Source organism: Mus caroli, chromosome 13, assembly GCF_900094665.2.
Source record: "Mus caroli chromosome 13, CAROLI_EIJ_v1.1, whole genome shotgun sequence".
NCBI lineage: Eukaryota > Metazoa > Chordata > Mammalia > Rodentia > Muridae > Mus > Mus caroli.
Window position 1 is genome coordinate 68,440,632 of NC_034582.1, and position 22,929 is coordinate 68,463,560.

The 22,929-nt window shown below is 50.4% G+C and overlaps 1 protein-coding gene across 4 annotated transcripts in view; it reads left to right on the top strand.

Moving 5' to 3' along the window:
* Slc12a7 (solute carrier family 12 member 7) overlaps positions 1–22,929 on the top strand; it is an 83,505-nt gene that overhangs the window by 54,781 nt on the left and 5,795 nt on the right. For 2 of the 4 annotated variants that reach the window (XM_029468666.1, XM_029468667.1), the window contains exons 4-23: positions 1,465–1,611; positions 2,835–2,889; positions 3,550–3,680; positions 5,221–5,462; positions 6,598–6,809; positions 7,788–7,955; positions 8,258–8,356; positions 9,425–9,482; positions 10,155–10,329; positions 11,070–11,188; positions 11,576–11,674; positions 12,246–12,365; positions 13,059–13,163; positions 13,602–13,770; positions 17,197–17,392; positions 17,798–17,967; positions 18,075–18,206; positions 20,935–21,042; positions 21,845–22,023; positions 22,632–22,646. In XM_029468666.1, the coding sequence (XP_029324526.1) occupies positions 1,465–1,611; positions 2,835–2,889; positions 3,550–3,680; positions 5,221–5,462; positions 6,598–6,809; positions 7,788–7,955; positions 8,258–8,356; positions 9,425–9,482; positions 10,155–10,329; positions 11,070–11,188; positions 11,576–11,674; positions 12,246–12,365; positions 13,059–13,163; positions 13,602–13,770; positions 17,197–17,392; positions 17,798–17,967; positions 18,075–18,206; positions 20,935–21,042; positions 21,845–22,023; positions 22,632–22,646 (2,699 nt within the window). The remainder of the gene's footprint in view (positions 1–1,464; positions 1,612–2,834; positions 2,890–3,549; positions 3,681–5,220; positions 5,463–6,597; positions 6,810–7,787; positions 7,956–8,257; positions 8,357–9,424; positions 9,483–10,154; positions 10,330–11,069; positions 11,189–11,575; positions 11,675–12,245; positions 12,366–13,058; positions 13,164–13,601; positions 13,771–17,196; positions 17,393–17,797; positions 17,968–18,074; positions 18,207–20,934; positions 21,043–21,844; positions 22,024–22,631; positions 22,647–22,929) is intronic. The other 2 variants (XM_021181012.2, XM_021181013.2) reach the window with 1 other exon arrangement.

Genomic DNA, 22,929 nt, shown 5'->3' on the forward strand with positions numbered 1-22,929 from the left:
TTTTTTTTTTTTTTTTTCTTGACATTCTTTAGTTTAACTGAAAAATTAACAAGACAGGTTGGAGAGATGGCTCAACAAGTGAGGGTGACTGCTACTCTTCCAAAAGATCCATGCTGGACAGCTCACAACCACCTAGACTGCATTTCAAAGGGAGCCAATGCCCTCCTTTGTCCTCTATTGGTATTTGCATTCATGTGCACTATACCAACACACGTATATGTATATATAACATAATAAATATAAAAATAATTCTCACTCATGTGCATATACCAACACACATGTATGTATACACAACAGAATAAAGATAAAAATAATTCTCAAAAAGTCCCAAAGGCTTTTCTTCATCTGCCAGCTTGTAGACTACAAACCCATAAAGACTTTATCTTCTGACCCCAGAATGCAGTGTCCAGGCCTCGAAGATAGGGAGGGCGTGAGGTTAAGGCTTAGGTCTCCCTCTTGATATATATATATCTCAAGAGGGGATATATATGTTTACTGTGATGCTCACTGGCCTTGGGCTCAGGGCTAAGGTCTTCAGGCTTTCAAACCCAGAGCTTCCTCCCACCCCCTCTTTTCTTTTCCTGTGAAATCTTTGATGTCGGGTTGGTGGAAGTTAAGCTGCCCTGCCCTGGATGGCTCACAGTGGCAGGGGTCCTATACAGGCCTGAGCTGCCATCCTGTCTTCTCAGGTTTAGGTGGTCAGTTTGCTCTTCTTGAACTCTGCCCTCTGGCCGGCTGCAACCATCCAGTATCGATCCTTAGCTGCTGGGCTCTCCCTGTGTGGTCTCAGGTTGGATGACATCCTCAGCCAGGCTTCGGTGTGAGCATTGCTCTGTACCAGCCTTGTGGTCATCATCCACAGGGGATGTGCTCATGCTGGTCCTCCATGCTCATTCTGTGTTCTCCTAAACTGAGAGGAGCCTCCTTCGTTGGGGTCTGGCTCCTCAGCTCTTGTTTCCCTAGGTCTCTAGTCTGTTTCCTGTCATTTCAATGAGACTTTTAAACTTTATAGGTAGTCTTACCGGTATCTAGCCTGTCTCTGGCCTCCTTTCTTTCATGCCTCAAGCTTCCTGGCACCAAGGTCCAGGCCCTTAGCTGTCTCACAGATATAACAAGGACTCCATCTTACTGTCCCAAACTTCCCACTCCGACTCTTCTCCCCAGTAGGAAAGCAGAGCCAGGTGGATTTCCCCCCATGTATGCATAACATGGTTTTCTTTCCCTCCAGCACAATGCCCTAGATGCCTGGGGTCTGCTCTAGAACCACAGACCCTCATCTTATTTGGAACATAGATTTTTGTCAGTCATCTTTGCTATCCTTGTAGCTTCATTGTAGATGGCCACCATGTTCCTCCCCAGTTTCTATTTCCTGTGACCTCCAAACCAAAGCATGGGGTAGGGTTCCAGACTGAGTTACTGGGTACAGGCTTTGAGCCTCCCTGGACATATGATACTCTGTTCTAGGCCCCACGCATGGGCACCTTCATCGGAGTCTACCTGCCGTGCCTGCAGAACATCTTGGGTGTTATCCTTTTCCTGCGTCTGACCTGGATTGTGGGGGCAGCTGGTGTTATGGAGTCCTTCCTCATTGTGGCCATGTGCTGCACCTGTGTGAGTGTTTACAGCTAGTCCTGGGTCAATTTCTCAGGAGCTGATTCTGGGGCCCAGAGAGACTACTGTTGGGAAATCCAGGTCTGCTTTTAGGTCCCTCTCCAGGAACCAGCTCCTATCGAAGACTTGGGAAAGATGGGCCGGCCCATGCAGCCTGGCAAAGGCCAGGTTTCCTACTAGTCTGAAGATTTTACCTAGCTGTATCTATGTTGAGGGTGGCATTTCTACATCTGGGGACTTAAGGAGGCTGAGTCAGGGGCAGGTACCTTTTACTTGGCTATGATGAGACTCCACCTAGTTTGAAAGGATCATGGATATTTTCAGGGTTTCTCTTAAAGAGAAAGGGATACATACAGATCTGTAACTTGTTCAAGTCCAGGCCTCCAGCATGTCTCCTTATTTCTAGTGACATTTTGTTACGCTGGTTTATCTTATACTCACAGCCCATTTGTTTACCAGCCAACTTTCAACCATAATAAGGTTGAATGAGTCTCCTTGACTCCTACCGCAGGCTACCTGACCACTTGTTCCCTGATAAGCTCACACCTGTGTGTCTATCCCAGGCTACCCACTGTCCTTTGACTGGTCATTCCTTCTGGCTACCTGCTTGCTTGTCCCATGAGTGGTCAGTCTATGTTGACATTCCAAGCATCTAGTTAATGCTTCCCAACTGGTCACTTCAGTGTCTGCCCCACCATGACCAACCTAGGGCCTATATTTCCAGACTGGTTATTCCATACGGTCACCCCAGGCTGTCTTCTGTTTACTTTGTGTGGGCGCTTGAGGCTACCTACTTCATTTATCACCCAAATGTCATTCTTTGTGGTATTAGCATTCCTGGTACCCACAAATAAACTTTTCCTAGCAGAGGGTGCTTGCTGGAGGCAAGGTGGATAAAAGGTGAGGTGCCGTATTCCCTGTTGGATGCACATCTCGATGAAGCGTCCCTCTTGTGCTCCGTGGGTTGGTAGAAGTGTAATTGGGTCAGGCACCTAGATGAGGTTCAGCTTACAGGGCTGTGGCAAGCAGGGTCTGAAGCCCGTGTTTTCTGTGACCTTCGGGAATGGATTTGTGGGTTGGGTAGAAAAGGGTTGACAGGCAGGAGGCCTGTCTTTCCTGGTCATTTAGTACCTCCTTTGAGGTCAAAAACCTACAACCTCAGGCTGGGCATGTTGGAGCATCTTAGGGCACACGTTTCCTGAAAGAGCTGCCTCTCTTTGCAGACAATGCTGACAGCCATCTCCATGAGCGCCATCGCTACCAACGGCGTGGTCCCAGGTGAGGGTGCCAGTGCCTGTGGCCCTTGAATTGGTTTATTGATCTTTTCACAGTACAGGACAAGAGCTACATGCGTATGGGTGCCATTCCTGCCCCAAGCTCATGTGGTGACTGTAACATTTTAAGTTGTTTTCACCGGGGTGGCACTGGAGTACTGTGCTGCCCATGGAGTGAAGAGAGGCTCTCTTCCCCAGAGGCTCTGGTGTGGACACACCCTCACTGCTTGCCTGTCTGTTATTATGATGATGGGAACCACATCCTTGAGTTGGACACAAACCTGAGTAGAATGCAGGTCCTTCTGAAGTGATGAGCTAGCAGAGATACACTGCCAAGCACTACTGCCTGTCCTCTGCATAAAAGAGTTGGCAGACCTGTGCCAGTGTCTCTCCTTTAACCGTCTGAGGGCATAGCAGGCTTTCCGAAGACAGATGATGTACTGTACCTGCCTGTATCAGGCAGTTCTCATCATGCTTGAGCTAGCCTGTACCAGTAGGCAGGCTAGACATGAATTCATAGCCCAAGGCTTTCTGGTGGTTCTGTTTTGACGGCATGCTAAAGCTGCTTGTCCCTTAGTGGGGACAAATCTTTCTTTGTGAGTGCTCAGTGTTCATAGTGAATGGCATTTCCTGACCCATATTTTATCTTGGGTTATCTTTACAGCGGGAGGCTCGTACTACATGATCTCCCGTTCGCTGGGGCCTGAGTTTGGAGGTGCTGTTGGCCTCTGCTTCTACTTGGGCACGACATTTGCAGGCGCCATGTACATCCTGGGTACCATCGAGATCTTCCTGGTGAGTCCATCTGTGGAAGTCTTCCTTACCCAGGCACTTTGCCCATGGGCTGATTCGTATGTTACCTCTGACTGTCCTCTATCCTGCTGCTCTGCATGTCTTGGCTCTCAGAGGGTCTGGGTCTCTGATGGGTGAGACCTCATAGTCTGTGATATCTCAGGAGGCATGTGTAACTCCTTGAGCAGGATTCTAGCCCTCAAAGGCAAAGCAGTTCTGCTCATCACTGTTTTTTTGTTTTTTTTTTTTCAATTTATGTATTTATTTTATTAGATATTTTCTTTATTTACATTTCAAATGTTATCCCCTTTCTTGGTTTCCCCCCCCAAACCCCCCTATCTCATCCCCCTTCCCCTGGCATCACTGGTTCTTATAGTATGAAACTCTTATTTTATTTTATTTTTTGGCTTTTTGAGCCAGGGTTTCTCTGTGTATCCCTGGCTGTCCTGGAACTCACTCTGTAGACCAGGCTGCACAACTTCTACTGTAGAAGGACTTCCCTGCAACTTGATGTTGGGCTTGGGCTCAATGTCTGGTGGGCTTTGTAGCATAAGTTTCTGTTTACCATGGGTACTGTTTATCATAACCAGGAAATCATGGGGGCAGGAGCTTGAAGCAGTGTGTAGTGTCAGCTGTCAGGAAGAAGAGAGATGAATCCTGATGCTAGGCTTTTTCCTCCCTCTTTATACAGTTCAAAATCCCAACCCAGGGAAATGGTACCACCTACCCTAAAAGTGGTGGGTCTTTCCATCTTTAATGAACTCAAAATAATCCCTCACTCTTGTGAGCTAATCCCAGAGGAATCTAATATGACCCAGATCTTCCCAGAGGTTTTCTCTTGAGTGGATCTAGATCCTGTCAATTGATGATAAATACTAACCATCGCGATAACCATTTCGATGGAGATGGCTTTTTTTCTCTGCTACCCAAGCATCCCAGAGCCAGCAGAGAAGCCTTCCCATGCTTTCTAAGAAAGGTTTCACGGGGGGGGGGGGGGGGGGATGATGCATATTCTAATTTGGGGAGTCTGGGCTGGGACCTAGGATTCCTTGTCCCACTATGGGTCCCGGACCCGCAGACTCTAGATTGTCATGCTCATTTCTAGGGTCTGGTCGGTCTCTGAGGAAGTCCCATTCCTACAGTAGAGCAGCTTGGAGGACACACTAGCTATTTGGTAGCTCTCTGGAGATGGCGCTCAGCAGTCAGCTGGTATTAGTAAAGACGGAGGAGCTGTGCTGGGCTCTGCTAAGGCTGTTGGCAGGAGTCCTTGGCCCCTCACTACAAGGGTTCTCCCCTGCCTGTTAGTAACCTGACCAAGGTTACATTCTGGCTTTGGCAGTTTGAGGGAACTGGACAGGAATGACTGCCGGCTGGATGCCCTGGGTCCATCTTGGATGGCACACAAGATTCTGTCTCCATGTACCCAGTGGCCTCAAGCCTGACAGGCCGCCTTTGCCAGTATCAGGGAGGGAGGCAGTGTGAGGTCAAGGCTGGGTGAGTTCCTGGACAGGACCTTCTTTGCTGACCTGACTTATTCTCACAGACCTACATCTCTCCAAGTGCGGCCATCTTCCAGGCAGAGACGGCGGATGGTGAGGCGGCCGCACTGTTGAACAACATGCGCGTGTATGGCAGCTGTGCGCTGGCACTCATGGCGGTGGTGGTCTTTGTTGGTGTCAAATATGTCAACAAGCTGGCACTGGTCTTCTTAGCCTGTGTTGTGCTTTCTATCCTGGCCATCTATGCTGGTGTCATCAAGACAGCCTTTGCCCCACCTGACATCCCGTGAGTCCCAGGCCATCCTGGTGGTGGTGTGGGTGTGTGGGTGTGGCTTGGATCTAATGCTGGGTCACCTTGCTGTGTTGTTCCAGGGGCTGGGCCTGGCCTCCTGGTTCTCTCTCCTCCTAGCTTCTCTGGGGAAGAACATGGAGGTATCCTTGATAATCACTCTTGGGTTCCAGTATGGTTTTAAGGAACTTTGGAGTTTGGGGTGGGCACAGTGCCCATGTAGAGGGTTCTGTGTGCGTCTGTGATGTCAGGAGGCTGGTGAAGGTTGTCCGTATTTCAGTGTGGACAGTGGATTAATTACTTTTTGGTGCTGTGATAAAGCACCGTGATTAGAAACAGGCTATGAAAGAAAACGTTTATTTTGGCCTGTGGTTCTAGAGGGGTGAGAGTCTATCATGGCAGGGAGAAATAGCAGCAGAAAGCAGGCACGTTAGCAGAAGTAAGAAGCTGGGGGGGGGGGAGGGGAAGAGGGGAAGAGGGGAAGAGAGACTGGCAAAGTCCGTCCCCAGAACATAACTTCCTGAAACAAGGCCATATGTGCTGAACCTCCCCCCAAAGCACCATCAGCTAGGTTTCAAGTGTTAAATGGCTGAGCCTACGGAAAACATTCTCAAACCACCACAGTCAGATGGCCAAGCTTGTTAGACCATTCTTATCTCATGAGACATGGCTTCCTCGTCTTTATAGAAACCCTTCAAATGAGCTGCCTCTTGTCCTTCTATGGGCATCCACCTATGGGTTAACCAAGGTGGCCGGTGTCGCAGCAAGTTGAGTGAGCTTGGACCAAGGTGCAGACTGGACATGTTAGGACTGACCAAAGCCCTTGGTAGGGAATGTGGGAGCCAGGAAGGGATGAAACCACAGAGCTGTAGTTTCACCATTTTTGTGGAGGGTTTGGCCACCTTCCAGAGTAAGTTGCCCTGGGCAGGAGGAAGACAGCCCTCACCCATGGAGGGCTTGTATGTGAGATCAGTCTTCAGGCTGCTGGACTGTGACCCCATGCTTGCTCCTGACATGTGGCCCCGCAGTAACACGGGTTACATTTATTAGAGTTGCTCAGGAGGTGTTGAGCCCCGCAGTGAGACAGCTGAGCAGCGTGGTGAAAATGAGCTCTGCCCTTTCTCTGCTCTAGGGTCTGCCTTCTAGGGAACCGCACGCTGGCAAACCGCAACTTTGATACCTGTGCCAAGATGCAGGTTGTCAGCAACGGTACAGTAACCACTGCACTCTGGCGCCTCTTCTGCAATGGCTCCAGCTCGGGTGCCACCTGTGATGAGTACTTTGCACAGAACAACGTTACTGAGATACAGGGCATCCCTGGTGTGGCCAGTGGTGTCTTCCTGGGTGAGTGCTTGTGGGGACGGCTAGGGCCACCTCTCTGGGTTGTTTGGGGCTACTCTTAGGGTCCTGGTTCTTCTTGCTTAGCCGTATTCCTAGGGTCCCATCCAGCCAAACCCTAGGCTAGAATGGCCTTCTTCATCTGCTGCAAATCAGCTGCGTAAGGTCATGCATTCAGTGTTTGAGACAACCACTCACTTTGCAGCCCAGCATGGCCTGGAAATTGCTAGGTAGCCTTGATTGGTCCAGAACTTATCCATGTCATTACCTTCTACATACTGGGATAACAAGTAGCCGGGGGAGCAACTTCATCTTAGAGAGAAGGACCCAGTCCTGGGGAGCCTGAACACTTGGTCCTCATACTCTACTCTGTGTGAGGTTGGGATTCTGTATGCCCCCCAGTGGTATGGTGTGATGTCAGTGGGCAGCTGAGGGCTGTGTCTGGGTGATGGGGGGGAACCTGCTGGAGTCTCGGAGGCAAGATATCTGGAAGCAACCCCCAAAGGGTCTCAAGAAAGGCAGCAAGGGCATATGGATTGCTGGCTGGAGGCCACCTATGAAGAGGTCCCTATGGGTGGGTGGGGGGGNGGGTGTCACTGTCAGTGTAAGACTGCACTGTGCCAGGCTGGAATGCAGTAGAGAGTGAAGGTGGCCATACTCCCTGGATTATTGGAGGAACCAATATGGTTACAGGCTCTGTGTTTCTGCCTCGTGCATGGATGCCTAGCAGGGAGGAGGCCACCAAGACTGTGGGCAGCTAGCTGTTGAGGAGCATGTGTGCAAGGATCCTCTAGTGCTGAAGCCTCATGTTGAGTTTTGGGGAGAGTGGCTTCGTGCATGTGGTCCTCACAAGGTTGAGTGCCCCTGATTGGAATCAGAGCCATGGAAGAACGACCTGCGGTTGTGAGTGGTGATGCTGGCTGTGGAGAGTCCAATGGGCAATCCTGGCCGAAGGCTGAGAAATCCTGACTGTTCGTATTACAGATAACCTGTGGAGCACATATTCAGACAAGGGGGCATTTGTGGAAAAGAAAGGCGTGTCCTCAGTGCCTGTGTCCGAGGAGAGCCGGCCTGGTGGATTGCCATACGTCCTCACAGACATCATGACCTACTTCACCATGCTAGTTGGCATCTACTTCCCGTCTGTAACTGGTGAGGCCCCCTGCCTTCCCTCCTCTTCTGTCTTTGTGTCTGCTTCTCTGTGTGTTCCTACCATGACTCTCTCTCTCTCTGACTCTTTCTTGTCTTTCTATCTCTTTGTTACTGTTTCTGTCTCTTGGTCTGTCTCTATTTTCTGGTCTCTGTGTGTATGTCTATGTTTCTTCTGTCTTTCAGTCATCAGAGATCACCTTTCTAGCAAGCAGTGGTGGTATTGGCCTATCTTCTCTGATGAATCTTTCTATAGGCAGCATCCTCTAGGTTTCCTGTCACTGTCATCCCTGTCTACTCTGCAGGGATCATGGCAGGATCCAACCGCTCCGGAGACCTCAAAGACGCCCAGAAGTCCATTCCAACGGGGACCATTCTGGCCATCGTGACTACATCTTTCATTTGTATCCTTTCCTTAAGGGGCCCTGTGCCGGATGTGTTGAATTCTAACTCTACTGCCTTTGCACCAGGCCCCTCCGTCACATCCTCATTGTGCCCATCTGTGGTGTGCTGTCCAGATTCAGGTCCTGACCACAGCCTGCCCTACTTGCACAGCCTTAGGTGATGTGCCACATTAAAGCATGGCACCTGTATTCCTGTCTCTTATGATTGTGTTTGACACAGTGTCCCTTTAAAAAAATCCAAGAGAGGACCAGGGGTTGTAGTTCAGTGGTAAGAGTGCTTATCTAGCATGCACAAGGCCTTGGCTTCGAATCTCCAGTAATACCAAAGGAAAAAGAAATACAACACATCACTGGATTGGTGTACACCAAGGGTCCACAGCCTTGGTTGGGTGTGTTGTGAAATATGGCATGTCTTAGTTAGGGTTTTACTGCTGTGAACAGACACCGTGACCAAGGCAAGTCTTATAAAGGATGACATTTAATTGGGCTGGCTTACAGGTTCAGAGGTTCAGTCTATCATCAAGGTGGGAGCAGGGAAGCATCCAGGCAGGCATGATTCAGGCAGAGCTAAGAGTTCTACATCTTCATCTGAAGGCTGCTAGTGGAAGACTGATTTCCAGGCAGCTAGGAGTAGAGTCTTAAAGCCCATGTCCACAGTGACACATCTACTCCAACAAGGCCACACCTCCTAGTATTGCCACTTCCTGGGCCGAGCACATACAAACCATCACATGGCTTAAGCACAGACCACAGTTGCTTTTGTGAAGCTGATGTTCCAGGAGTCCTGTCCTCCTGGCAGGGTGGTTGGTCACCAACCATACACCTTTTGAGTACCCTGTAGCTAGCACTCTATAGCTGGACAGATGTGAGGACAGTACCCAGAGGACTGTTGGAGGTGTTGGGCACATCTGTGGGGACAGGATATGGAGATGTCTTACCACATGGTGACCTTGGCTACAGTGTTGCTCCAGGCCCATGGAATGGGACTCACTCTCCAGCATGCATTTACCTGGAGCTTGCATGCTACTCTATTGCCACAGGACTGTCTGTTCCTTGACTTCAACTCAGATCTTTCCTGCATAGTGCTGTTTGGGGCCTGCATTGAAGGTGTAGTCCTGCGAGATAAGTATGTTGGGGTTTTACTACATGAAATGACTGTAGTTGGTATTTTCTTTCCTGAGGGAGACTTCGGCTTTGAAATTAAATGACCTCTGGGCCTCACAGTTGTATATGAGTTAAATGCTCTTATCAGAGGGTCACACTATCTTTTGCCTGACTAAAGCATTGATGTGTCACCCCTTGGGCCTGGAGCCTGAAGACTGCTCAGAGCAAAGTTGAGGCCTGATGAAGCTGGGAATGGGGAATGAATACAGGTGTGTGAATGGGAGAGATAGGATCTAGGGACCCCAGTCCTGCTGCTCAGTTAGCAGAATCTTAGTTTGGACTATTGTGGACTCTTCATTCTTAGGGTACTGCTTGTCAGAATCTCAGGGCTTCAAGGGTTCTTATATACCGCATGGTGAAGAAGTATAGTACCACCAGGCCTACAGAGAGATGACCTCGGCAGAAATGGCAGTGGCCAGCACCACCTTGGTATCAGCCAGGGCTTCCTGTTCCTGATAGGATTCTAGGGGAACAGTTTCAAGCCACCTAAGCCCTTTCTGAGAGGGGCTGTCAGGCTGACTGGGTCCTTAGTCTAGGGGTTCACACTCAAATGAGGACAGTTTTTTTTTTTTTTTTCTGCCTTCAGATCACTCTTTAGAAGCTCTACTGACCACCTTCCCTTACTCACCTATAGGTTTGGGGAAGCCTTGCAAGGGAACCTGGTCATTGGCATGCTGGCCTGGCCATCTCCCTGGGTCATCGTGATTGGCTCCTTCTTCTCCACCTGTGGTGCTGGCCTGCAGAGCCTGACTGGGGCACCCCGCCTACTGCAGGCCATCGCGCGTGATGGTATCATCCCCTTCCTACAGGTGAGTCCTTCACTCAAGGTGCAGGAGATGAAGCTGGCTGCCCTAGGAAGAACCATGCAATGTCATGTCTGGGTGTTTAGGGGCCCCTAAGAGTCTGTCCTGCAGAGCTGGACTGATAGAATGAAGACAGGGGGCCTATGTCCTGCTTTTGGATTCTATACTGGTTATCTCACTTTAGCTGCTGGGCTGAGGGTGCAGGCCCAGGGCAGAGGTTGCCTGGCTGTTACTAAAAGTCCTTTCCCAGTGGGCCATGTTTATCCATTGACCCACTGAGGCCATGTGAAGGATGGCCCCACGGGTGTCAACCATGGATTTGGTGTCCCTGGACCTGGCCTCTAACTGGTTCTGAAGTTCCTGGAGTGAATTTAGAGGTACAGGATGCAATGAGAGTCCTGGAATGAGATCATCAAAATGTCATAGTCCAATGGCTTAAACCAAAGGAAGTTTCCGCAGACTGGAGACTGACCACACAAAAGTGATTTGAAGATAGAAAAAAAAAGGGAAAAAAAATGGAGGTTTGGGTGTGGCAGGACTGTGCCCTGAGTCTATCTGTCTGTGTGGCTGTTGGGTTTTCTTTTACATACAGCATGGTGACATGTGACTAAAGCTAGGTTTTGCTTGTAAGTTTTGTAAGTTGTTCCATGGTTAAGATGTTGGGATGACACTGCCTTGCAGATGGTTCATTCCATTCCCACAGGCAGTTTCCAACCCCAGCCCACCTACCTCTCCCCATACTGCAGGTGTTTGGCCATGGAAAGGCCAATGGGGAGCCCACATGGGCCCTGCTGCTCACGGCTCTCATCTGTGAGACCGGTATCCTCATCGCCTCCCTGGACAGTGTGGCCCCCATCCTGTCCATGTGAGTAGCCTGCAGGGACACAGGGTGGAGGGTGTAAGGACTTGGTTACTGTTCCTATCTGAACATAGGGTAAGGACTAAAGATACATAAAGGGTAGGCGCAGAAGGCCAGGTGGCTATGCTGTGGGCACACAGCTGTTGGGCCAGCTGAGATGAGTGTGGTTGGACAGACAGCTGCTATGGTAGGTGCAATGGCTGCACCTGTGGTAGGTGACAGGGACAGTAAGCATGCGACTTGTTCATAGGGTCCCTCGGCCCTAGAAGAGCTCTATTGTGTAAACAGGTTGGGTCTCCCTAAAAAGTGGTGAGCAGTAGATGATAGAACAATGGCAGGATACTACTGTGCCATCGTGGGTAGTCAGCAGCCTCACTGGACCTTTTGCTCTAGGTTCTTCCTCATGTGCTACATGTTCGTCAATCTGGCCTGTGCCGTACAGACCCTGCTGCGCACACCCAACTGGCGTCCACGCTTCAAGTTCTACCACTGGTAAGGCCTTCTGTGTGGACGCCCTGAGGGACCCACAAACCTGAGCACATACAATCTGTTCTGGAGGCTGCCTGCTGCTGGGCTTAAAACTATTTTGGTGGAAGGAGACCCAGTGAAGTCTAGGAGGCCATGGTCCTGTCCTGGCCTCTGACTCATAGTTCCTTTCCTGAGTACACGTGTGATTCGTATGTCAGCTTGGTCCTCTCCAGCCAGAAATGCTTGGCAATCCCAGAGCTGCCAGTGTTCTTCAGGCTCCTTTCCAGCACAGTGCTGGATGGGTGGATGGAGCCCATTCTGTGTTCTGCACGTAGCTGGGTGTCTTGTGCACCCCAGGAGGGAAACAGACAGTTGTACTGTCTCCAGGCTGCAGCTCTGCTGTGCCACAGCAGGATCCCTGGGAGCCATTTCGTATTTCAGGGATGACTGAGTGGCAGACCTGATTGCCAGGCATCATGGGCTGATGCTCTGTTCAAGGAAGAGTTTCATAATAGGGAAAGTGCTGTTGGTGAAGCAGGCTTTCAGGTGCCAGTTGGGGGCTGTACGGGCCTGTTCTGAACTTCATGTCCACTAGGACCCTCTCCTTCCTTGGGATGAGTCTCTGCCTCGCGCTGATGTTCATCTGCTCCTGGTACTACGCCCTCTTCGCCATGCTCATTGCTGGCTGCATCTACAAGTACATCGAGTACCGCGGGTGAGTGGCAGCCCCTCAGAAAGCCGTGACTTCACTACCCTCCTCATGTTCACACAGAAACAGAGCAGTCAGTTGACCTGCCTGGGGCATGAGTCTGGGTGCTGCTGCTGAGGTCTCATGGAGGTTAGACACCCTGTGAGTCCTAGGTGTCTTGTGTTGTTCCCTAGTCCCAGCCAGGCTGACTCACTCGGGTATATGCTGATTTCCTGCCCGGGAGTTACTGTGCAGAAGCAGGGCAGGGTTTTTGTTTTTTGTTTTTGTTCATTTCATGTGTGTTCTAATTTATTAATAGGCGCATCTATGGCTTCCACTGTTGACAGTCTGTTTAAGGAATTTGGTACCTGTCAACCATAGCACTGTCATGTCCCAGGAGCTATGTTCAGAGTTCCATTACCACCAAGTTACCTTTGTCCTTCCCTTTCATTTCTGTCTTCACTCTGGTCCTTGAGACCAATCTAGTTCAGGGCTTCCAAGTCATGATTTCAGTCTCATTCTTCTCTGTCCCTGGTGTCCCCAGTGAATGGTACCACAAGGAAGTCCTGCTGCTCAAACCTTTTCATTTTATCCAGTAGCCCTGCTTGTCCTGGGAAGCCCCTTTCCTGTTGGGTTTACACACATTGTGACTGTCCCAGCTATGTAAACATTCTTCAAAGTGCTACTGTGACAAGGTGACCTTCCTCTGTACCCATACAGGGCTGAGAAGGAGTGGGGGGATGGCATCAGGGGCCTGTCACTGAATGCTGCCCGCTATGCCCTGCTGCGTGTGGAACATGGGCCCCCACATACCAAGAACTGGAGGTGAGTACACCCCACAGCCACAGCCCCAAGGTAGCAGAATGGAGTGGAGACCCTTATCCTGCCAACTGGTTAGCACTGTCTTGGAAGCTTTTGCTCTTGGCCTTCTGAGGAGAGATCTGACAGGGCATCACTGCCAAAGAATGGGAGAATAGCCAGAGGTGGGTCCTGGATATCCAACAAGCCACCAGCAGTATGGATTGGAGGCATGCTCCTCTACGGGAGTTTCCTCTGTTCTAAGGCCAACCTTAGCTGGGACACCTGAAGCCTCAGACACAAGGTCCTACCTGTCCCATCTGCCCCACCTGTCCTTCCCATGCCACCTGGTCTTCCTAGGATGTCTGTCTACTTGCTTTGCTATCTCTATCCCATCTGGCTCCATGAGCATGAGAGCCCTGTGTGTGGCCATTGTAACTCCTGTCCCTGCCTATCCTACCACAGGCCCCAGGTGTTGGTGATGTTGAACCTGGACTCTGAGCAGTGTGTAAAGCACCCCCGCCTGCTGTCCTTCACCTCTCAGCTGAAGGCTGGCAAGGGCCTGACCATCGTGGGATCTGTGCTAGAGGGCACCTACTTAGACAAGCATGTGGAGGCCCAGAGGGCTGAAGAGGTAGGCAGGTGGAGTGCCGAGTAAATGAGGTCTGGGTTGCAACCACCTAAGAAGAGCTGAGCCACATCCTGCATCTCAAGGCTTAGGGGCACGATTTGTACACGAGCTTTTTTCTTATGGCTATCCTTATCTGGTCTTGCTTGTGCATTCAGGCTTCCTGCTCTCTGTGTGTCTCTAAGCTGCATCCCAGTTTCTGAGTCCAGTCCATTCCGGGTGGACTGTGGAGTGGACTCTGTGGAGTGTATTCTGAGGACTGACTGTGGGCATTGGTGGTAGTGACTATTGATAACTCTGGTCTGGAGTGACAATCCTGTGGCTTTTTCAGGATGACATTACTTGCCCAGCCAGCCTGTCAGGCTGCTTTGAGATTTGGCCAGTTCAAAGAGGACAAGAGAACAGATGGATCATTTTCTTGCTCCTCCTTTAAAAGAGCCAGCAGTTGTCCCTTAGAATGTGGAGCCTCCGATCCGAACCCTGGCTGCTGCTGACTGCAAACCCACGAATTTAAACATCATAGCTCTAGTCCTTAAGGATGGGAGGTTTTCTGTCTTGTCCTTTGGTGTCTGACCTGTAGCTGGTCTGAGGGGCATTTTGTTATGGGAGAGAGGGTGGCTCTGTCTTGGAGGTGCTCATGTTTTTATCTGTGATATTTCTTGGGAACAAAAGAAGCCAGCATCTGCTTTAAGCAATGGTATGCTCATGTCCTTTCCTGGTGTCTCCTCCACACTTTAGAGGAGATCTCTGGAGTTAAGGCCACCCTTTGGACAGATTCTAAGGGTGTGCATGGACTCTTGTTATCTGATGTCACTGGCAGAACATGGGGAAAGGTATTTGTGTTGAAGTGAGTGCCTGCTGGGGGCCCTCTGACTCTGGTTTCAATCTCCATTCTGATAAGAAATGAGAAGAGTACCTGTGGCCGGGCATGGTGGTGCACGCCTTTAATCCCAGCACTTGGGAGGCAGAGGCAGGCAGATTTCAGAGTTCGAGGCCAGCCTGGTTTACAGAGTGAGTTCCAGGACAGCCAGGGCTACACAGAGAAACCCTGTCTCGAAAAATCAATCAATCAAACAAACAAACAAAAAACAAAGAGTACCTGTGGCTATCTCATGTATGTCTGTTAGATTAATTTATATTCTGTAGTGCTGGGGTGGGACCCAGGACCCCATATGTGCTAGACAAGTGCTCACTCAGCCACTGAGCCACACTCAAACCCTGGTTGGATGATTTTAATCTCTATTTGCTTTTAGGCAGAAGGTTCTAAAGAATCTGAATCAGGAACACGTGTTGAGAACCAGAAGCCAAGTGCTCGCCTCTCCTGGTAACCAGAGGAAAAGTTTAGCATTGGAATTAGTCATTTTTATTGATCAGCAAAAGCCAGAGGGAGCTGCCCAAGGGTCCACCTGTCCCTTGTGCCTGATGGAGCTCTGCCCTTTAGTCGGACTATCAGTAGTAGTATTAAATGAAGACAGTTTGGGAAAGCCATTTTTTAAGTGATCAGAGCTTGTGTAAGAAACTTGTTATGGGCATTATATAACAGGATTAATATTACTTTCCCTCTACTGCAGCATTTGCATGAGAGGGCTTGAGGGTTTGAGTCACCCTATCCTTCCCTAACTAAGGGTCCTATCTTCCTCTTCTGTGAGGTTTCCCTGCCCACAGTGGCTTTGGCAGATGTGCCAACTTCTTATCTGGACCAGATTCCTGCCTGGTCAGGGCTCTGTCCTCTAAAACTTTAGGCTGGGCAGGCGATTCTCTAGGAGTAAGGCAAAAATTAAGATCCAGCTCCAGCTCTTTGGGTCTAGCATGGGGAAAGCAATGTGGCAGCCTTTGTCAGGGACACAGGCATCACAAAGTCAGGGCAGGGGTGTGTAGGTACCCTGTACGGTAGGCATATCCTACTGGTCAGTCCTCCGCAGTGTTCTCTGTGCCGTGACCTTTAGCCAGCTTCAGCCCATAGGAGGACAGAGTAGCCCTGCCACACACATGCCATCGAGCTGAGTCAGCCTCTCCAGTACTTCTCCTATGAAACCCCCATCATGGGCACTGTCCTTCCTGCCTGGGAGCAGCTGTGTCCCTGGGACCACGCCTCCCGCCTGGGCTGCCTCTCAGTCTCTGGCATGTTCCCCTTTTGGGACAGTGTGTTTAGATTGTTTCTGAGTTACACAGAACTCTATAAGTGGAACATGTTCCTCTTGTGAGCCTCATCTACCCTAGATGACTGCCTGGTGCCTGGTGGAGATGAACATAAAGCAAGGATGGAGGTGAAAGGATGGCTGGGAACCGCGTGTATTGTCAGTACAGCTTTAGTTGTGGAACTGTAGTGCAGGGCAGTGTCATTGTGGGACCAATATAGGAGGCAGTCGAAATCAGGCAAAGGAGGGAGAATAGTGAGTCTTGTGACCAGTGGAGCAAACCTAGACTAGGTGAGGTCTAAATTTGAGGTGTGGGCAGAGTGGGCTCAAGTCACTTTCTCCCTCTTCTGGCTTTGCTTGTGGGAGCTCCAGGCATTCCTAGGCTCAGCCTGTCTCCACATGCCTGCCTTCCTTCTCAGATCTCTCTTTCCTCCGTCTTCTCCGAGTTACTTGTTACTGAGTTCAGGGTCCCATTGAACAGTTAGGATACTTTTTCCAAATAAGGCCATGTTTCCCCATTTTGGCTGTAGCACAGTCAAAACGAACCCCTCTTGGGAACACCATTCAACCCCCTCACTGTCCTCGTTCCCCAAGCACATCTCCCTCCCACGCAAACTACATTCGTTGCACTGCAGTCTCCAAAGTCGTAAGCATCACTAAGTCTGAATCTCATCACAGGCCACACCGAGAGGGACTCCCCTCTGCTTACCAAGTGATGTGGTCTTCCTGTTCTAAAAGGGAGAGCACAAAGGCATGAGGGTCACCGTCCACATAAGTGTGAAGTCTAGTAGGGCTGCTCCTTTAGGTACCATCAGACACCCTGCACCCAATAGGACCTAGTAGGCTGCCTGCCGTAGAAGGACAGCATCCCTAGGCTGTTGACTCGTGAATGGTGTGTCCCAAGTCATAGCGTACAATTTCTCTCTCCATTGTCCCTAAGCTGCTCTGGGGAGGGAGGAGCTGTCCTGGTAGACGCCTGACATAGTGATGGAATGACGTGAGTGGACAGGTGTGGAGACTGACATCGTGGCTTGTCTGATAGCCCCTGCTGGAGCACTCCATTCGCTCAAAGGCTGCTAAAGTCGGTCCATGAAGCATGGCCCATGAGCGTTGGGTGCTTATTCTCTTTTTAAAGATTTATTGATTTTTTTATTTGTATGAGTACATTGTAGGTGTCTTCAGACACACCAGAAGAATATGTGTGGGGCTGCCTCACTGTAGGGACGAAGGGCATGGTGTCCCTGGCATGTGTCTTGGCATCCTGTACTATCACCTGCCTCCACAACTCCCACAGAATATCCGGTCTCTGATGAGCGCAGAGAAGACGAAGGGCTTCTGCCAACTGGTGGTGTCCTCCAACCTGCGAGATGGTGCGTCCCACCTGATCCAGTCGGCTGGCCTCGGTGGCATGAAACACAACACTGTCCTCATGGCCTGGCCAGAGGCTTGGAAGGAGGCAGATAATCCTTTCTCCTGGAAGAACTTTGTGGGTGGGTGTGGCAACCGTGCCCATCCCAAGTGTGACTGTCACACTAAGTGTATGGCCAGAGAATACAGACTGGGGGCCTTGGAATGTGCTGGCCAGGTTGTTAGTTACAGAAAAGCAAATGGCCGGTTTACATTCTTGAATGCTCTCCCCTAATGCCCAAGCCCAAGCCCCATGTGGGGGTTTTCCTAGAATGTGACACACTGTCCTCTGGAGATGATGGAATAGCTCTGATATGGGACCCCCCCCCCCCGCCCGCCATTAGATGACTTCATGGGACCATGCCTACTTAGCTTGTGACAGTCTCCCCACTGTCTGGAGGGAAGCTAGCTCCCTGCTCGTCCCCCCATGAGACCCCCATGGTCCAGCTGGCCCTTGGTAACTTACCCATGGATACCTCTCTCCACAGACACAGTCCGTGACACTACAGCAGCACATCAGGCCTTGTTGGTGGCCAAGAACATTGACTTATTCCCACAGAACCAAGAGCGCTTCAGTGACGGGAACATTGACGTGTGGTGGATCGTGCATGACGGGGGCATGCTCATGCTTCTGCCCTTTCTGCTGCGCCAGCACAAGGTGTCTGCCGTAGGACCATAGGCCAACGGCTAGGCTACAGGGAGGCCACGACGTGGAGGGCGTGGCCTTGCCTGAGTTCCTGCAGAAATGTCCCCCCTCTTCCCCAGGTGTGGCGGAAGTGCCGGATGCGCATCTTCACTGTAGCCCAGGTGGATGACAACAGCATCCAGATGAAGAAGGACCTGCAGATGTTCCTGTACCACCTCAGGATCAGTGCGGAGGTGGAGGTGGTGGAGATGGTGCGTGCACAGCTGTGTGCTGGGGGCGGGAGGGTGCAGATGGACAGACAGATGGGCGGGTGGACCTGCCCATGCTACACTTCTGGAATAACAAGAGATAGTACATCCTGGCATGTTCCATAGGGTAATACTTGTATAGTCTTACTGTTCCCATCCTACATCTGAGCTTGTCTCGGTTGACAGCAGCTCTGGTGGAGAAGGTCTGGGATGTACTCCCTGGGAGTGAGGTCTGCTCAGAGGTCTGGAGCCTGGGGTTCTAGTTTTTTTGTTTTGTTTTATTACTCACTCCATTCATTTACATCTCAAATGATATCCCACTTCCCTGTTACCCCATCCCACAACCTCCCTCCCCTTTGCCTGTATGATGGTGCTCCCTGACCCACCCACCCTCTCCTACCCCACCCCTCCAGCATCCCCTTACGCTGGGTCATCAGACCTCCACAGCACCAAGGGTCTCCCCTCCCATTGATGTCAGACAAGGCCATCTTGTGCTACCTATGTATCTGGAGTCATGGATTCCTCCCTGTACACTCCTTGGTTGGTGGTCTAGTCCCTGGGAGCACTGGGTGGTCCAGCCAGCTGATGTTGTTTTTCCTGTGGGGTTGCAATCCCCAGCTACTCCTCCAATCCTTCTGCCAGCTCCCCCACCAGGGTCTCTGAGCTCAGTTAAGAGGCACTTGCTGACAGGAGCCTGATGTGGCTGTTCCTTGGGAGGTTCAACCAGCAACTGACCAATGCAGATGTGGATGCTTGGGGCTCTGTTTTTGTCTATGACTTCATAGTTCCTCAACTAGAAATTATTTGCCTATCTGTGGATCTATCGGGCCATGAGTGAAGTCATGCTGGGGCTAACAGATAGAATAAGTAACCCTGGGTCACAGTAGATGCGGTTTACTGTGTCTGAATGACGAAGGAGTGAGGTTCATTCTGAGGTACCCACTCCAGCTGTGACCCAAGATTGTTCCTACTGACCGAGCAGCCCCTTGTGGATTGACTGTGAATCCTTTGCTCCTTCCTGCCTTCTGCTTTCTCGGAATGCTATGTTCTCACTTGTGTGGTCTCTATGGTTTACTCCTCTGTCACCTGATCATGGATGACACCCAGTACATGGTCTCTGCATGGCTGTGTAGCTCAGTTTCTGGAATAGAACTGGCAGATAGTCACATTGGGTAGAAATAGTCCCATAGAGGCCTGCTTCTCTACAGTCTCACAGAGGGATTATGTTAGAGGGGTGTCCCAGAAGGGCCCATTTCTTTTCCATAGCCATGTGGAGTGCCTCATTGAGTAAAGGGACCTCCCACTACCCTTCATGGTCACATGGAGGAGTCCCAGCTCCAGGGCTGCAAAGGTGCTTTGCTGGAGCTTACAAACTGCTTTTCTCTGCCTGTGTCTCTTTAATCATGGATGAGGTCTGGCATCTCTCTGCATTATTGACGACCTCTTGCATCTTCTTGTCAGCTCCCAGGGAACCTTGTGGTATGGGTTTATGTTTTCTCTCTCGATAGGAGACTATGTATAAGACTTTGAGACCTCTATGAGAGTTTTGGGTATGTGCAGGTTGGGGTATCACTGGGTCTTGTTGCTCTGGGTGTGCTGTTCAGAAATGCATATCCACATTTGGACATTTCTCAGCCATCTGGAGTTGCAGACTCGCTCTCTGTGGCTTCTGTTTGTAACCTTCTCTGTAGGTGGCACTCTTAAGTCTGTCTGCATTATTAGTAGTCAGAGACTACCTTTTTTGACTAAGTAACAGAAGCTGCCCACACGAGGTCTTGTGAAGTAGTCCAGGCTAGACATGGAGACCAGCAGTCCACTGGCCTGGACCAGTGTCTGTAATGTACAATGCATGAGCTGCCTAAGCTCTCAGCCTCGGGCTTGGCTTCCAGAGCTAATCTCCCTATGAGTTCCCACTAGAATACAGACCTCTGTCCCTACCCAGGGGACATGGTCAACTGATAAGGGGCTACCCAGAGTGTAAGGTTTTAGGTGTTTGGGTGTAACAGACAGGGATAGTCTGAATGTCAACATTCAGGGTCATTAGATCACTAGTGCTTAAATGCTGCTGTCCTTGGTTTGGTATCTTTTCCCTATGAATTTAATAGCTCTGTGAAGAGTGAGCTTGTCTGAGACAGGAAATGAAACCAGTCATTTAGGAGTATGTGTTCCTTGAGACCACAGCTCTTACAGACAAGCCAGGAATGCCCTGTCCAGATCCCTGAACAGCTCTGTGCTTAGTCAGTGTGAACTGCAGCAGCATCATTGACAGTGTGGTAATGTTACAGAGTCCCCGGCAGGAACACAGGTAGGCTGTTGTATTTGTCCACCTGTTATTGCAAACCACACATTTGCATCAATAGTCACACATTCTCATGCCTTCCCAGGCTCCTCTGGGATAGAGAGCTCTGATACTCCAGGGACAGAAATCTAGGCCTGGCGTACACGGCCACTGCTTGCTTAGGTCCACTTGACAATGGGGGTTGGGTAGGTGGTGGTTGGCGGTGACACCATGTTTTGTTTTTGCTTTTTTTTTTTTTTTTTTTTTTTCGAGACAGGGTTTCTCTGTATAGCCCTGGCTGTTCTGGAACTCACTCTGTAGACCAGGCTGGCCTCGAACTCAGAAATCCGCCTGCCTCTGCCTCCCAAGTGCTGGGATTAAAGGCGTGCACCACCACGCCCAGCTACCATGTTTTGTATACATTGTTTACTTCTGTGACTTGACGCCTTTTAGGTTGAAAATGACATTTCCGCATTCACCTATGAGAAGACGCTAATGATGGAGCAGAGGTCACAGATGCTGAAACAGATGCAGTTGTCAAAGAATGAGCGGGAGAGAGAGGTGTGTGCACTGGGGAGAAAGTAGGTAGGGTCCGTGCCATCTGGTCCCAAACATGGGATCTATGTTGAGGGGAGCACAGAGCAACCTAGCAAAAACAATGGCACTGGATTCACACAGTTCCTATGGCATTTGGCTTTGGTTGTTAACGAAGAGCAAGCATGGCCATCTGTGCCCTTTGATACAGTGTGACTCTGAGGGCTGGCACCTTTGTAGTCACTTCAGATCTTTAAACATTCACTTTGCTCTGTCAGTGCCTAAGCCACTGAAGGAGGCTATGTAGGTAGACACTCCCTATGTTCACCCTTCCAGGGCTACCAGGCACTACCCATCTATGACCCTTTAAAGCCCCTGTGAGCCTGGCAGCCAGAGGGGTTGTTGAAGCAAGCCCCTCCCTGAGATGGAAGCTGCCACAGAGGTGTACCATGGTGTGTCCTCATCAGGGTTGAATGACTGAGAGGTCAGGGGCTACACCAAGTAAGGAGACTCTAGCACCAGTGTTCTGATAGTTCAGCAGAGTTCTGGGTCCATTTATTTTTTTCTTTCAAGGCAGGAAAGTGAGGTAGGAAGAGGCAGGGGAGGGAACCAAGAGTCCATCTGGTAGTACAAGAAACAGAGGAGATCCTTTTGGGATGGGGACAGTGCCAGAGCTCTTTGTGGAATTACTGTCTACTAGTTGAGGAATCTTATTAGCCAGTTACACATGAATCCTCTTGGTTCATTCTGCAGCCTGCCTGCCTCATTGGGCACATTCTCTCAAGGGTGGCTTTCAAGAGCGAACCGCTGTCTGTTCTTCCCTCACCAGGCCCAGCTGATTCATGACAGGAACACTGCATCCCATACCACAGCAACTGCTAGAACCCAAGCCCCGCCAACTCCTGACAAAGTGCAGATGACGTGGACGAAAGAGAAACTCATTGCAGAGAAACACAGGAACAAGGACACCGGCACATCAGGCTTCAAAGACCTCTTCAGCCTAAAGCCGTGAGTGTCTATGTGGCCTGGGCCAATGCACAGTGAGGACAGACTTCCAGCCCCACCCTCTAAGGAGTTTTAGAGGGCAGCTCACTGGCCCATAGACCTGCAGAGAACTGGGACCAGCCAGCCCAAGGCTATGCTATCAGTGCCAATGGGCCAGGTCATGAGGGGATTGGGCTATGAGTCTTACTCGCTTGATGATAATGACTTCCCAGGCTCCATTCCCACCCCCATAGTCTAGGCTGCTGTCATAGACCTCTGGGGTCTTGTCATCTTGGTTGACTTGAGAATCCCAAGACTGTGAGGTCCTTGTGGCTGTCACAGAGATATGGGGATGCCATCATGGCTGATTCAGTTAAGTCTTCTTGACACAGCCTCCCAGCCCAGTAGTGGGCCAGAGCCCCCTCTGACTGGGTCTTTATGGTGGGATTATTCTAAACTCCCAAGTTCCTAGGGAGAGGAAGGGTTTAAGGGTTCTGTGGAATGGGAATCTATTGAAGGGCCAAGGCCAGCCATTTCATTACTTAGCATGGCCACCACCAGTACTTGAATTGGTTGAATCGTGTGGAGTCCTCTGCTGGAGTAACCTGCTGTTTGTGTTCTCTTCCATGTAGAGAGTGGGGAAACCTGTAAGTGTACTTTCATTTTCTAGACTGCCTTAGACCGAGTTGCCTTGCATGCCTGCGTGTGTACAGCCCTGTGTGTGTAGAACATCCTGCTGACCTCACTGCCTCCCCTCAGAGTGGCTCAGGGCACAAACCCAGATGTCATTCTCTTAAGTGACACCAAAGGCAGTGTGGGAGAGCTGGTTCTGAGCTGCTCTGAGGCGGGGCAGACGTGTGTGCTTCCTGCATCAATGAACAGATTCACCCACATCCCTCCAGGTCTACTCAGTCAATATATAATTGCTTC